The sequence below is a fragment of the Artemia franciscana genome, chromosome 16 (assembly GCF_032884065.1).
Source record: "Artemia franciscana chromosome 16, ASM3288406v1, whole genome shotgun sequence".
Taxonomy (NCBI): domain Eukaryota; kingdom Metazoa; phylum Arthropoda; class Branchiopoda; order Anostraca; family Artemiidae; genus Artemia; species Artemia franciscana.
The window spans coordinates 20,332,244-20,347,211 of record NC_088878.1 but is presented as its reverse complement, the minus strand read 5'-3'; the positions used below and the strand labels follow the sequence as shown (position 1 = coordinate 20,347,211).

The following is a 14,968-nucleotide window of genomic DNA, read 5'->3' as shown; positions in this document are numbered from 1 at the left end:
AAGATCCGATCACCAGCTCGTAAATTAAAAATACCTCATTTTTTCTAATTTTTCTTCTCCCTTCGGCCCCCCAGATATCTCAGAATTTTGATTAGATATGTTTGGAGAAATGATGGGCGTAGGAGGGGGGAGGGTCTGGTCGCCCTCAAATCACTTTTGACTATTGAAAAGTATACTAGCCCTTTTAGTTTCCAATCAAATTAGCCCCATTCAAAGTTTCTAAGAAAACTCCTTCTACGAAGTGCCTTGATATGTATATATATATATATATATATACTAGCTGTTGGGGTGGCGCTTTGCGCCACCCCAACACCTAGTTGGTGGGGGCGCTTCGCGCCCCCCCAAGCCCCCCCCCCGCGCGTAAGTCGTTACGCGCCATATTAGTTACGCGCCATTATAGTTGTGTCCCTATGTCCCACCTGTGAATATAGATAGATATATATATATATATGTTTTTAACTACGTAAAACTTGCGAATATACAACATTCTTTGCTGTCCCATTGTCAGTGCATATAAATAGATTGTTAGGTTTCCGTATTCAGATCTATACCTCATGATTGTAATGATTGCCCTTGAGCTTTGTTGATGGTGATTGCTAATCGACCATTCCCTGTGTCGCTGTCGTCATTTATATATCCCCATGTGCCCCCGGCGTCCCCTTTGTAGTTGTGTCCCTGTGTCCCGGTCGTCATTTGTGTCCCAGTGTCCCAGTCTGTGATTTCTCTTTGAGTGTCCCAGGCGTCATTTATATTCCTTGTGTCCCGGTGTCCCGGTCGTCATTTATATCCCCCTGTGCCCCCCGGCGTCCCCGTTGTAGTTGTGTCCCTGTGTCCCGGTCGTCATTTATATTCCCTGTGTCTCGGTCGTCATTTGTATCCCGGTGTTCCGGTCTGTATATACATTCGTTTTTTTAGTTTTGTTTTTCTCCTTTATTTTTCATTTTTTTCCTTTTTTATTTTTTTTCTTTTTTAGTTTTTTTTAGTTTTTTAGCTTTTTTAGTTTTTTTATTAGTTTTTAGTTTTTTTTTTCTTTTTAGTTTTTTTTTAGTTTTTACCTTTTTTTAGTTTTTTTTAGTTTTTTTTACTTATGTCCTGGTCGTCATTTATACTCCCTGTGTCCCGGTCGTCATTTGTGTCCCGGTGCTTTGTTGATGGTGATTGCTAATCGAACATTCCTTTTGTCCCGGTCGCTTTCTCTTTGAGTGTCGTCATTTATATTCCCTATGTGCCGGTGTCCCGGTCGTCATTTGTGTCCCGATGTCCCGGTCTGTAATTTCGTCAGTTGAAAACATGACGTCAGCCGACACAGAAACATGACGTCACCTGATCCACAGACAGACAGACAGACAACTTATTTTTATATATATAGATAGATAGATGTGCCGGTGTCCTGGTCGTCATTTGTGTCCCAATGTAATTTCGTAATTTCGTCAGTCGAAAACATGACGTCAGCCGACACAGAAACATGACGTCACCTGATCCACAGATCCACAGACAGACAACTTATTTATATATATATACTAGCTGTTGGGGTGGCGCTTCGCGCCACCCCAACACCTAGTTAGTGGGGGCGCTTCGCGCCCCCCAAGCCCCCCCGCGCGCGTAAGTCGTTACGCGCCATAATAGTTACGCGCCATTGTAGTTGTGTCCCTATGTCCCACCTGTGAATATAGATATATATATATATATATATATATATATATATATATATATATATATATATATATATATATATATATATATATATATATATATATATGTCGTCATTTATATTCCCTGTGTCCCGGTCGTCATTTGTATCCCGGTGTCCCGGTCTGTATATACATTCGTTTTTTAGTTTTGTTTTTCTCCTTTATTTTTTTCCTTTTTTTTTTCTTTTTTAGTTTATTTAGATTTTTAGATTTTTTAGTTTTTTTATTAGTTTTTAGTTTTTTTTTTCTTTTTAGTTTTTTTGTAGTTTTTACCTTCTTTTTAGTTTTGTTAGTTTTTTTTTTTACTTATGTCCTGGTCGTCATTTATACTCCCTGTGTCCCGGTGCTTTGTTGATTGCTAATCGAACATTCCTTTTGTCTCGTCATTTATTTTTTTCATTTTTAGTTCTTTTAGTTTTTACCTTTTTTAGTTTTTTTTAGTTTTTTAGATGAAATTTTTTTTAGTTTTTTCCTTTTTTTCTTTTTAGTTTTTTATTGGTTTTTACCTTTATTTTAGCTTATTTTTCAGTTTTTTCCTTTTTTTTAGTTTTTTTTTATTTTTTATTTTTTTTAGTTTTTTACCTTTTTTTAGTTTTTTTTAGTTTTTTAGCTTTTTTACTTTTTTTATTAGTTTTTATTTTTTTTTTGTAGTTTTTGCCTTTTTTTAGTTTTTTCAGTTTTTTTTTAGTTTTTTATTGGTTTTTACCTTTATTTTAGCTTATTTTTCAGTTTTTTCCTTTTTTTTAGTTTTTTTTAGTTTTTAGTTTTTTTAGTTTTTTACCTTTTTTTTAGTTTTTTTAGTTTTTTTAGTTTTTTAGCTTTTTTATTTTTTTTATTAGTTTTTAGTTTTTTTTGTAGTTTTTGCCTTTTTTTAGTTTTTTTAGTTTTTAGCTTTTTTATTAGTTTTTAGTTTTTTTTGTAGTTTTTGCCTTTTTTTAGTTTTTTTCTTTTTAGTTTTTTTGTAGTTTTTACCTTCTTTTTAGTTTTGTTAGTTTTTTTTTTTTACTTATGTCCTGGTCGTCATTTATACTCCCTGTGTCCCGGTGCTTTGTTGATTGCTAATCGAACATTCCTTTTGTCCAGGTCGCTTTCTCTTTGAGTGTCGTCATTTATTTTTTTCTTTTTTAGTTCTTTTAGTTTTTACCTTTTTTAGTTTTTTTTAGTTTTTTAGATGAAAATTTTTTTTAGTTTTTTCCTTTTTTTCTTTTTAGTTTTTTATTGGTTTTTACCTTTATTTTAGCTTATTTTTCAGTTTTTTCCTTTTTTTAGTTTTTTTTTATTTTTTATTTTTTTTAGTTTTTTACCTTTTTTTAGTTTTTTTAGTTTTTTTAGTTTTTTAGCTTTTTTACTTTTTTTATTAGTTTTTAGTTTTTTTTTTAGTTTTTGCCTTTTTTTAGTTTTTTCAGTTTTTTTTTTAGTTTTTTATTGGTTTTTACCTTTATTTTAGCTTATTTTTCAGTTTTTTCCTTTTTTTTAGTTTTTTTTAGTTTTTAGTTTTTTTAGTTTTTTACCTTTTTTTAGTTTTTTTAGTTTTTTAGCTTTTTTATTTTTTTTATTAGTTTTTAGTTTTTTTTGTAGTTTTTGCCTTTTTTAGTTTTTTTAGTTTTTTAGCTTTTTTATTAGTTTTTAGTTTTTTTTTGTAGTTTTTGCCTTTTTTTAGTTTTTTAGCTTTTTTATTTTTTTATTAGTTTTTAGTTTTTTTTGTAGTTTTTGCCTTTTTTTAGTTTTTTCAGTTTTGATGTCACCTGATCCAGTTTTTTCAGGTGACGTCACCTAATCCACAGATCCACACACAGACAACTTATTTTTATATATATAGATAGATATAAGTTGTTTGTCTGTGTACTGACGTCATGTTTGTCGACTGACGTCATTATAAGGATTGAGCTGTATGTCGTCATGAAGTTGTTTGTCGACTGACGTCATGTTTGTCAACTGATGAAATTACAGACCGGGACAACGGGACACAAATGACGACCGGGACACAGGGAATATAAATGACGACCGGGACATTCAAAGAGAGATTACAGACTGGGACACCGGGACACAGGGAATATAAATGACGACCGGGACACAGGGACACAACTACAACGGGGACGCCGGGGGCACAGGGGGGATATATAAATGACGACCGGGACACAGGGAATGTTCGAAGAGAAATTACAGACCGGGACACCGGGACACAAATGACGACCGGGACACAGGGAATATAAATGACGACCGGGACACTCAAAGAGAAATTACAGACTGGGACACCGGGACACAAATGACGACCGGGACACAGGGAATATAAATGATGACCGGGACACAGGGACACAACTACAACGGGGGGCACAGGGGGATATATAAATGGCGACGGGGACACAGAGAATGTTCGATTAGCAATCACCATCAACAAAGCTTAAGGGCAATCATTAGAATAATGAGGTATAGATCTGAATACGGATTGTTTTTCCCATGGACAATTATATGTTGCATGTTCAAGAGTCGGTAAACCTGACTATCTATTTATATGTACAGACGATGGGACAGCGAAGAATGTTGTATATTCGCAAGTTTTACGTAGTTAAAAACATATATATATCTATCTATATTCACAGGTGGGACACAGGGACACAACTACAATGGCGCGTAACTAATATGGCGCGTAACGACTTAAGGGCGCAGGGGGGGGGGAAGCACCCCCACCAACTAAATGTTAGGGTGGTACGAAGTGCCACCCCAACAGCTAGTATATATATATATAGCTAGTATATAGTATAGTATATAGTATATAGTATATAGTATAGTATATAGCTAGTATATATATATATACAGCTAGTATATATATATATATATATATATATATATATATATATATATATATATATATATATAACCATTGTGCCCACATTGCTCTTTACTTAGGCAGCACTATCTGTGATTCTGAAAAAGGCTTATGCAAGCTTCGCCTCTTACTCAGACTGTCAGCCTTGTTTTTTTTGTTTTTGTTTTTTTGTTTTTTCAATTAGCCATGGCTCTAAACAATTTTCATCACAGTCCACCAGCTTGACCAGTATAACCGTTAGTTTTTGGATTAAGATTAAGTTGGTGGACTGTTATCAAAATGCTGACAACCATGGCTAATTGGAAAAAAAAGCCAAGGCACATAGTCTGAGTGAGAGGTTAGGTTTTTTATGACTCAAAAATTTATTTTGAATTAAAATCAAGTTGGTGGACTGCGATGAAAAAATGTTAAGAGTAGTTGCTAATTGAAAAAAGCCAGTGAGTGAGAGTTAAAGCTGGTATAAGCCATTTTCTGAATTGCATAAAAATGATGTCATTTTACTTGTTGGTAGTTAATCTATCATCCATCCTTGGACAGAACTAAGGTAGATAGGCCTAAAATAAGGGTAATTCAAATAGTTTTTAAGAATTGTGAGCCATTTGAAGGCAATCCAAGCCTCCATATAAAAGCTTTTTAAAGATTTATGACTGACATGCTTATGTCCACAGATTTATGACAAGATTTATGACATTATTATTGAAGATTTAAATTAAAGATTTTTAGATTAAAATTTTAATGAAAGATTTAGATTAAAGATTTACGACATGATTTATGTCTACAGGACTTGATCCTGTTGCAAGTAAAGTCTTTCTAAGAAAGTTTCGTGAGTTATGTTTTCTGAATTAATTTTTTTAAATATTCTGCCGTAAGTTCCAGCGAAATAAAACTTTAGCTTAAGTTTGGCGCATTGATATAATTTGAATAAATCGAAATCTGGTTAATATATATATATTTTTATTTTGATAACGCATTCCAAGTATCTCCTAAATATATAGCATTTTCATTCAAGGATGCGGAGCATTTTAATGTTTCTTTTTGCATTTCAATCTCCGCTTCTTAAAATATATGTTACAGTCAAACTGACTATAAACCAACTTAACTTCACAACCAAGCAAACCTGCGACTGGACATACAAAACTTGTTACATTGTATAATTTTCACAAGCATTTGCCAGAATAATTCAAACAAATAAGGCATAAGCGTGAAGCCAGCCTTTAACTGGCAAGGACTGTTAAGAGTGTCATTTTAAAGCCGCATATTCTGAAAGCGACATGAATATATATTATTTCATCTAACAGTACCGTTGTCTTCCCTTTATTCTATTTTACCTGCGATTGCATTTTTTGGTAGGTGAAATTTCCCCTCGACTAAGATATTGTTCACCCTAGTCTCCTTTTGTTCCATAAAGAAACATTAAATACACACTTAAAAAAAATCCATTTTATCAGCTTTTTATTCTGACAAAGTATTTGTGTGAGGTTAAACCTCATGTGCTAGAATAGTTTTTTTTTCATAAGAAGTATGTTATTCGCATTCAATCACAAAATAGCAATGCAGCTCGACATCCTCTCCTTAAGACATGAAAGTATAGAGAAATGAAATATACAAATCGTAATTTATTCTGATTTGTTCAACTTAATATGGCCAACTTTTGCTCTCATTTTGGTCTTTTTTATGACTCATAAATTTCCTTTTAGATATTTACAGTGTAATATCTATTACAAAGATAAACATTCAATATGAAAAAAAATATTTTTGCTCGTCAGGTATTGCTAGTATTTGTATTTTAAGCAAGTACCAAGGTATGCTTACTTCCCCTAACACTGCAGAAGAATAACAAAAAGATATAAGGGTCCCTGCTTTAAAAGTAGGGGATATATATATATATATATATATATATATATATATATATATATATATATATATATATATATATATATATATATATATATATATATATATATATATATATATATATATATATATATAATATAATTTTTCATTATAGGTTCAGAAAATATATAATTTTTTCAGACCAGCAATAGCCTTTTTATTTTTTACGACTTGGATACTTTTATTTATTCATTTTTGCACATGGTGGCAGTCCTGAGAGGGAGCGAGGGAAATACTACATCCTACTTAATTGGATAAGTAGTTTGTTTGCCTTACTCATAATAAAAAACTGTGTCAACGTATATCAATAGGATTACTTCTTGTCTCTACACTCAAGCAAAATTACAATGAAATTACTTACTTGTAGGTGAAGTCCCTTTCTTTCCCAAAGGCATGTATAGAAGGGAGACCAGCAACTGTGGTGGCCACGTGCCCATATATTGGTGATCTGCCAATATTTTCTATTCGCTTCAAGTCTCGTATTCCAGCTCTGTAATGGACAACAGATAATCCTAGGCACGTCCAAGTTCAACTTTTAACAGCTGCCATGTAACTACCCAAATCTCATAAGAGAACCATGAGATATCTACTCCAGTGCATGTTGGCAGAAATATTTTAGGTTGATTCTTAGGACAAGGCAGTGAAAATGGCAAATAATAACTTAGTACAGAAAAAAACAATGGTAATATGAGAGACATATATAAATAACTTAAACTCAAATCTATACAATTATTTTTTCATCTTGCCTATTACAAATATGTTCAAATTATAAATTTTTCCCATTTTCCTTCTTTTCTACTGGCAATGCTGAAATAGGCCTTTCAAGAAACGTGGACTGCTTGAACAATTTTCTTGATAAACTAGTTAATCTGGCCAGCAGTCCAAAATATATGGAGTTATTCAAAGTTAATTTGATTGCAGAGCTTCTCAAATCGTAGCTTTTCTAGAGATTGTCAAACGTAGTACCTGAGTGAACAAATATGCAATTTGTTCACGTATCTTTTTTTCTGTACGAAATAGCATATCCATGGAAAGATGGACGCAACATTACCTTTTCTTTTAAGATAATACAAAGTTTTCAAATTTTCTCAGAAATGAAAACATATTTCCCCAGCAAAGATCGACACTTAGAATGTCGTTTCAAGCGATACAGTATCAGACCAAAACAGGTTAAAAACCTAATAATCAGATTTTCATATTACCTGATTGTAAAGGAGGATGAGATGTTAAGAAGAGTGGTTTTCTAAGGCAAGTAAGACCCGGCAAACACAACTTTGAAGCAAAAGCTTCATTATCAAACAGTTTCCGCAAGCAAGAAACGAAGACATTTCAGATTTGGAAAAGGCTAAATACATGGAAGGCGTCTACTATTAAGTGTGTCATGTCAGTATCCCAGAAACCAGATGACGGCCAATACATCATTTTATTATTCTTAATCAGCCTCAGGGTTAAGGATAATAGTATTATTTTTACGGGTAGGGAAGGAGCATCTTCACTTCAACGGTTTACCTGGTCTAACGATTTAATTTATTGAACTTCGTTGAAGTAAGGACGCTAGCACAATTTTAGAAATATGCTTAGTCTGAATGGTAACTTTCTCTTTTACATTTTCATTCGTGTTATAATGAGGACAGGCCTTGGACCACAGGGTCGAAATATTCATTTAAAGTTCTGGAGTTCCGCTGTCTTACAGAAAAACTACCTATTGTTCTACTTGTTATTTACTGTTTATGCAAAGTGTCTTAATCAAAAGTGTTAATCATTATATCCCTTATAAAAATGAGCATTGAAATTCAAAGAAGTGGACATGCCAATAGCGAGACAAGCATGAATTTAGAAAATTACTTGGTTCAAAGTTCTACCTAATTTGTCAGAATTGATAGGGTTACACTTCATTTCCCTTTCAGAGGCGGTGCACGGTAGCTTAATAATGTTCGATGTATCCACTGCACGATGATATGTATTTAGAATAGCAAAAAAACTGATTTGTCTGAAAAAAATTTAGGAAGCTGCTTGACGATTGCCATTAAGCTTATAATACTTTCATTAAAACCTTTAAACACTATTAGTTTTTATATAGGAGCATTTCTTCCAAACTATTTTCCAACAAAACCTATTGGCTTTGAAGATTCCAAAAATATAAGATTTTATTTGAGATGCCAGTGTCCTATCTACGAAAATTTTCCTTTCGCTAGGGCTGCCACAACCCTTCACTTATCACCAAGCTATTGGATCTTTCTTCTCTTAGGTGGTCTTTAGACTATTTGGTAATTTTTCTTTTAAAATACAAGTTTTTTGGCAAAAAGCTTTCTTTCAGTTATTCCAAAAATGACCACTGGTGCTCTGAGCGTTTCACAATAGTTTTTTTTTCTTCCTCTTTGAGGTGTGTTTTTTTTTCTAGGTGTTTCTTTTTATATGCTTTCTGAGGAAATTTCTATTTTAAAGTGGGCACAGATAATATTAGAGACATGGACAGTAAGTGCATTCAATTATAATGCCTAATCTTCTCTTTCTTCAGCTAAGGTAATAACTGAATTTAGAAACAAGAAAGTAACATGTTTTTTTAAACTGAGCATGTTGCAGGAGCAACATTTTGTTTTGTTTTTTATTGATCAATTTAATCTTTTAAATGTCAGCCCCTCATAACTTTTAAACTTGTATTGTCACAATAGGTTTTTCCTTAAAAAAAAGATATAAATGACGATAATCCGTTCCTTAAAGACTCCCACACTAATAAAAAAAAAATGAGAAAAAAGACAACAAACCTGAAATAACGGGTAACAAGAAGAAATATTCCGGTGAGAATAGCAAGAATGATAACAAACCAGGGAAAAATAATAACTGGTAACAAAATTGATATGGCTATAAAGAAAATATTCTGCAAGAATGCCTCAAGAGTATACGGGAGACGAACGTCAACTGAAAAACAAAACAGAAACACGGTTAGATTTACCAGTACTGTTACAAAATAGCCCTAGCCACTTTTCCAACACTTTGCACACCACCAAAAAACCAACACTTTGGCAAACACTCCTCCTCTGTCTCATCCCACTTAAACCTTCTACTTTTGCCACCTCCCAAAGAATACCCAATCATTTAAAATAATTTTCAAAAGATTCATTCGAGCCGAATCAATGATTTCAAATATATTTTTTGCGTCATTGCGGACTATTTATTAAAACTCTCCTAGGGATTGCGTTAATAAAATTAAGGTCAGCTTTATAAGATTTATTCACAAAATATCAGTTATCACAGAAACTTGAAACCATCCCCACCATTCAAATTTTATATACGTGAAACAATGACACCTACGACCTACTAGCTTAAGTTCCATTGTCAGGACTATCATTCATCAGTATGTTTGTAGTTTAGCTAACACAAAATGCCAGAAACAATGATAATAAGACAGAGTATGAAATTAAGGAAGACATCACTGACGAATTTCAAAAATCTTGCAGTACTGTTGAAAATAAATGGTACAGCTACTAATAAAGAAAGAAAAACTGATAACTAACAGAAAGAATGCGCTGATCTTTTCTTCTTCTGAAAATCTCGTCAAGTCTCTTTTTGGCTTACCTCTCTTTGAGATGTACAGCAGCCCCGAACCAATTAGGTAAATGAGAGTCAAAATTATATTACAAAAACACAGGATTGGTTAAGCTGTAGGAGATAAAGTGTCCAAGAAGAGTAACACAATGGAGTGGAATAATCAGCAAAGAACTCTATTGGAAATAAAATTCTATGCCAATATTTTTGAACTGCTTTCATTAGAAAGTAGGATATATCTTCAATAATGAATAATACAGTTTGGGTCGGCCTATTCTAGCACTGGCTGGCTTGATTTTTTTTTTTTTTTTTTTTTTTTTTTTTTTTTTTTTTTTTTTTTTTTTTTTTTTTTTTTTTATGCAATTGAAGAATCACCCTGACGGCAGACTGAAATAAAATAGTTTATCCAATTCCTTAGAGCTTCAGATTTTTCATACCGAGATTTACTGTGAAAACTACACATCGATTGGTAAACAAGATCATTAGACCATTTGTTCATACAGTCATTGCTTTTGCATTGAACACCTAACCACTATACAAATTGATTATGAAAACTTGACAGAGTGATTTCCGTTCAATCCTGATTTTGGACAAGGTCGCCCAGTGTTATGAAGTACTTCAAGTACTTTTAGGTAGAGTTCTGCTCTATTACTTTAGGTTGAAACTAAGGTAATTGGGATTATTTAACTACAACTTTCACGAAATGCAAATTACTTAGTGCTCGAGTAAAATACAAAAAAAAATGACCCTCACAAGTAACAATAAATTCTTATGCATTTAAAAATATTTGTTCCTGTAAATGCTGCTCTTGTTACAATTTTTTCAAACAAGAACTTCTACAAAACAGACATTTCAAAACCAGAAAGTGGGATTTGCAAACAGGGAAAATTAGTAAAACATGGCATTAAGCATCTTTTTAACAAAATCAAGGGACTGAAAACGTGTATTACATGGCCTTGCCTAAAAATACTATTTGACACGTTTTCTCATAAATGAGATTTATTGAGTTTCCAATCCCAATGAGTGTATCTCAAAGCAAAACTACTCAGATCAAAAAAGCTGGATTCTGAGATGATGATATGGCATAGTACATTTTTCATTTGTAGTTTAAACATGATACATAAGTATGATGCTTCCAGATAATAATACTACCAATAATGAAAATAATAATAACAGAAGGCAGGCAAACGCAGCCAAAGCATCCTACCTTGATTTGGGCATTACAAAACAGCCGGTTTCGTGACGGGCTTGACAAGAGACAACCATCCGGAATCTGTAATGCCAATGAATGAAAAAAAAAAAAAAAAACAACTAAACTATGCGTGCAGTGTGTAATGATATAAAGTCAACGCTCAAGACAAGCACGACAAAATAGCCTATTGGAGAGTAGCTTACGTGTATTAAAGACTCTAATACAATTTCAATTTTGTCAACGAAGAAAAAAAATTCCAGGGTCGAGATGATGACCCTGGGCTAGAGAGAAATTTCCCTAAGGCCCATCAATCTTCAGCCAATTTTTAAACCAAAATGAAAGTGATTAAGACATTTAAGCTAGGTTAAAACATACAGACATAAATACTACATGTTAAATCATATCTGAAAAAGGACAGAAAAAAAACATACTTTCATCCATATCTCGAGAAAATAAGTTGAGTAGTCTTCCAACTGGGGTTGCTTCAAAAAAACGAGTTGGGGCACGAAAAATTTTTGCAACTAGGTAATTGTGAACCTTATTTGAAGCCCTCAATGTCACCTAAAATATAAAAGGCAAGCTTTTTTACACAAAAGGTTTGCTAAAGGCTTAAATAAGGAATTTATAAAAGGAAAACTCCAGATTTTAGTTTTTTAACAACCATTTAGGTGTAATGAGATGGAGAAATCATCCGAAAATTTCAATTTTTCAAGACTTTTCAAATAATTCCAGAATAAATACAGATAAAAATTTTGCTGTGTTATTGAATTGCCAGTCCCCCTTTGAAAAATTAGAATTATTGAGACGTTGAAGTTCTGTTGGAAGGACAAGCAGATGTAAGATATGGAAATGTGAAAAAAACTATACACTATAACTGAATTTTTCAAGTGGGACTAATACAAGCGCAATATTAAAAGGCAGTTAGAATCTGACTTCCAAATTTTTCATAAAAAGATTTGTATTTTTATATTCCTATCTAAGCTATAGTTAGCGGAAAAGTTTTCAAATGAAGCGACGGAATTTTTTAGATCATTAGACTAAAAATATTGAATTCGATCGACCAAAATTTCAAGCGACTGACCGAACTTACGGATCATAGACCTTAGCGTCAGCTACCCAACAATACAGGAAAACAATGCACGTTTCCGCCTCAATTACATGGTTGTTTATTACCTTTAAACATATGCTTCTAATATATTTTCACAAATAAAAAAATGTTTGAATCAGATAAACATGTAGATTCTAAAATCTAAATTGCACAGTTTTGGTGTTAGTATAGAAAGTTTAAAAGTCTTTAAAGCGATAACTGAATCGATTTTTCAAGTCTGAAAAAATGGCAATACTGCTTGTGTCAGTTTCAAACAGCAAAGTGTTTGTATTCATTCTGGGTAATATTTTTTCCCCGTAGGTGCAGCTTTTTTGGTGAATGAGACAACATGAAATGGTACCACCAACATCTTTTTCTTTGTCTAGAAGCTGCAAGCTAAGGGTATTCAGCTGTTCAGTTACGTCTACAAGAAAAGCAGTCTCACAGCCAAACTGGATCTTACAGCTCAGGGAATGATTCATTCTTTAAAAAATTCAACTAAAGCAGTAAGTAAATCTTTGAAGCTTTGCGAAATTCTACTTCTGCTAGGCCAAAGAACTTGTTTATGCACCATTAGGCCACCATACTGGCATTGCAATCCCACAGTCCGAGTCCTGAACAAACGTATCTAAAGTGCATGATCTCTCACTTTATTTTCAACTTTAAAGGCAGCTTTCATCACGATACTCATACTAAAAAACTGACAATATAATAACTGCTGGTGAATCATGCAATGGTAAGATAGAAGCTGCTGTTTTTAAAACACAGGGCAATAAATTCTTTCTCCCAATCTATCATAGCGGGAGCTCTATCGGCTGCCATTTCCTCCAACTTTTGAACAGAAATATTTTCAGTGGCGATGAGTTTTTTAAAGCATAATATATGTCATATCCTGTACAACTTGTGCCATCTTTTAGCTGGAAGTAATCAAAAACCACTCTTATAAAATTGGCAACTAAGCTGTATCAACCATATCAGTTGATGAATCAAGTTACAGGGAAATGACTGTAGTGATCTAAGTCAGCTTTGAGCTTTAAAACTTCAGTAGAACTCATTTATACAACTCTTTTCCTAAATGTGTTTTTAGGCAGTTGCACAGATTGAATAGCACACATTGTCTCATCTTTGCTTTTAAAGTTTCTAAATGTTATATCTTCAGCTTCTAAAAAGGCAGTTCTGATCAATCCATGATCTTCGTAAGGCTTTTCACTTTTCAGCAATAATCTTTGAAACCCAAAAATACGCCTGAATTGGTGCTTTATTGCAGTCTAATTACCCAAAAAACTGAGATTGTTGAGCGTTCTACAAAGATTTTAGTTAAACTACTATCTCTTTCCTTAAGGAAGAATTCTGAGGTAAATCCATTCAATAATAGAGTGAACAATTTTATGCTGATGTTCAACGCTTCCTTTCTTCCCAACTGATACACTTGCATTACAAAGTAAGCATACGAATGTGTCCTTCGCCAGGGTAAAAAAGTAATCAGAAAGCTAATCAGATTCGACGCGCTGCCAATAGGAATGCCATTAAGATAAGATAAATGTTATTTTAAAATGTATACAAAATACTTTGCAGCACCTCTTAAGAAAGCTCCAAAGGGTTTGTTGGCAGCAGGTGGCAGTCTTCTCTAGACAAATAGATTAAATAAATAAATTAGACAAGTAAATTAGATAAATTTACAATTTGAAAATACTAACTTAGTAATCTCTTGATTACCACTGCAATGCCAACTGTAATCCTAAACGCCCAAATGTTAATAAAGGTAGAAAAAGGTGTTTTTTTTTGTAGTATGCAGAAAACACAAGATAAAAATAACCTTAGTCTCAAATGAACAAACACTGACTGAATGGCAGATGCATGGTCACTACTTCTCCTTTTTATCGAGATTCTTAGGTTTTAGATAAATAGCACGAATCAGATTAGTCACCCAACGGACTGCGTCTGAAAACCTTGCACCAACTGCCAAAAAGTTCACTGCGAGCTACCAGCAGATCGACCGTTTGGTGGTCTCTGTTCTCGAATAACCAACACCCACAAAATAATTAATTCTTTAAAAGCCGAAAATCATTTATTAAATAACCATTATCATCACATAATCATAACAGAGAATGCAACAAATTAATTTGTTCATCAATTCCCAATTCAAAAATTGGAACTTCTATTTCTCAGATTAAGATATTTTGTAAATTTTGGCTTCAAAATTAAAAAAAAAATTAATAGTAATAGATAAACACCATATGGGCGCCGGCAAGGGGGGGGGGCAGGGGAGCATGATCTTCCCTGGAAATTTGGGATTATAAAGTAATTATTAGGAAACCAAAGGAAAAAGAGCAGAATAGCGGGAAAACATGGGGAAAATGTGTGTTGCCCCGTTGTTGACTGACTGCCAACAGATTTTGACCCTTAACAAGGAAAATTTAAGTTTTGCTTTGTTACTGAGTGACCCCTTTCCAGTTTTCCACAAATATGATTTCTATATCATTTGGTTAGAGTAACGAAACAAGAGCTAAGAGTTCATATGGCACTTGTGACGTGGCAAGAAGAGCTAAGAGCCAAGTGCTCATATGGTATGAGCTCTAACAAAATTCTAAGAATCAATAGATTGATTTAAAGGAAAATCAGAGGCTTAATGCCGGTCAGGATTTAAAATAAGAGCTCTGAGCCATGATGTCCTTCTTAATATCAAAATTCATTAAGATCCGATCACCCACTCGTAAGTTATAGATACCTAT

At 33.2% G+C, this 14,968-nt stretch overlaps 1 protein-coding gene and 1 long non-coding RNA gene across 15 annotated transcripts in view; both read right to left on the bottom strand.

The window, feature by feature from the left end:
* Positions 1 to 14,968, bottom strand: part of LOC136037189 (ATP-binding cassette sub-family C member 5-like) — a gene marked incomplete at its 5' end in the record, with an annotated part of 142,045 nt that overhangs the window by 23,356 nt on the left and 103,721 nt on the right. For all 14 annotated transcript variants that reach the window (XM_065719749.1, XM_065719751.1, XM_065719753.1 and 11 more), the window contains 3 exon segments: positions 6,773 to 6,901; positions 9,177 to 9,330; positions 11,581 to 11,710. In XM_065719749.1, coding sequence (XP_065575821.1) covers positions 6,773 to 6,901; positions 9,177 to 9,330; positions 11,581 to 11,710 — 413 coding nt within the window.
* On the bottom strand, positions 1,138 to 4,473 carry LOC136037195 (uncharacterized). Its single transcript, XR_010619882.1, has 2 exons — positions 2,996 to 4,473; positions 1,138 to 2,273 (listed from the first exon to the last, which is right to left on the bottom strand). It is a non-coding gene; the product is annotated as an uncharacterized LOC136037195 (long non-coding RNA).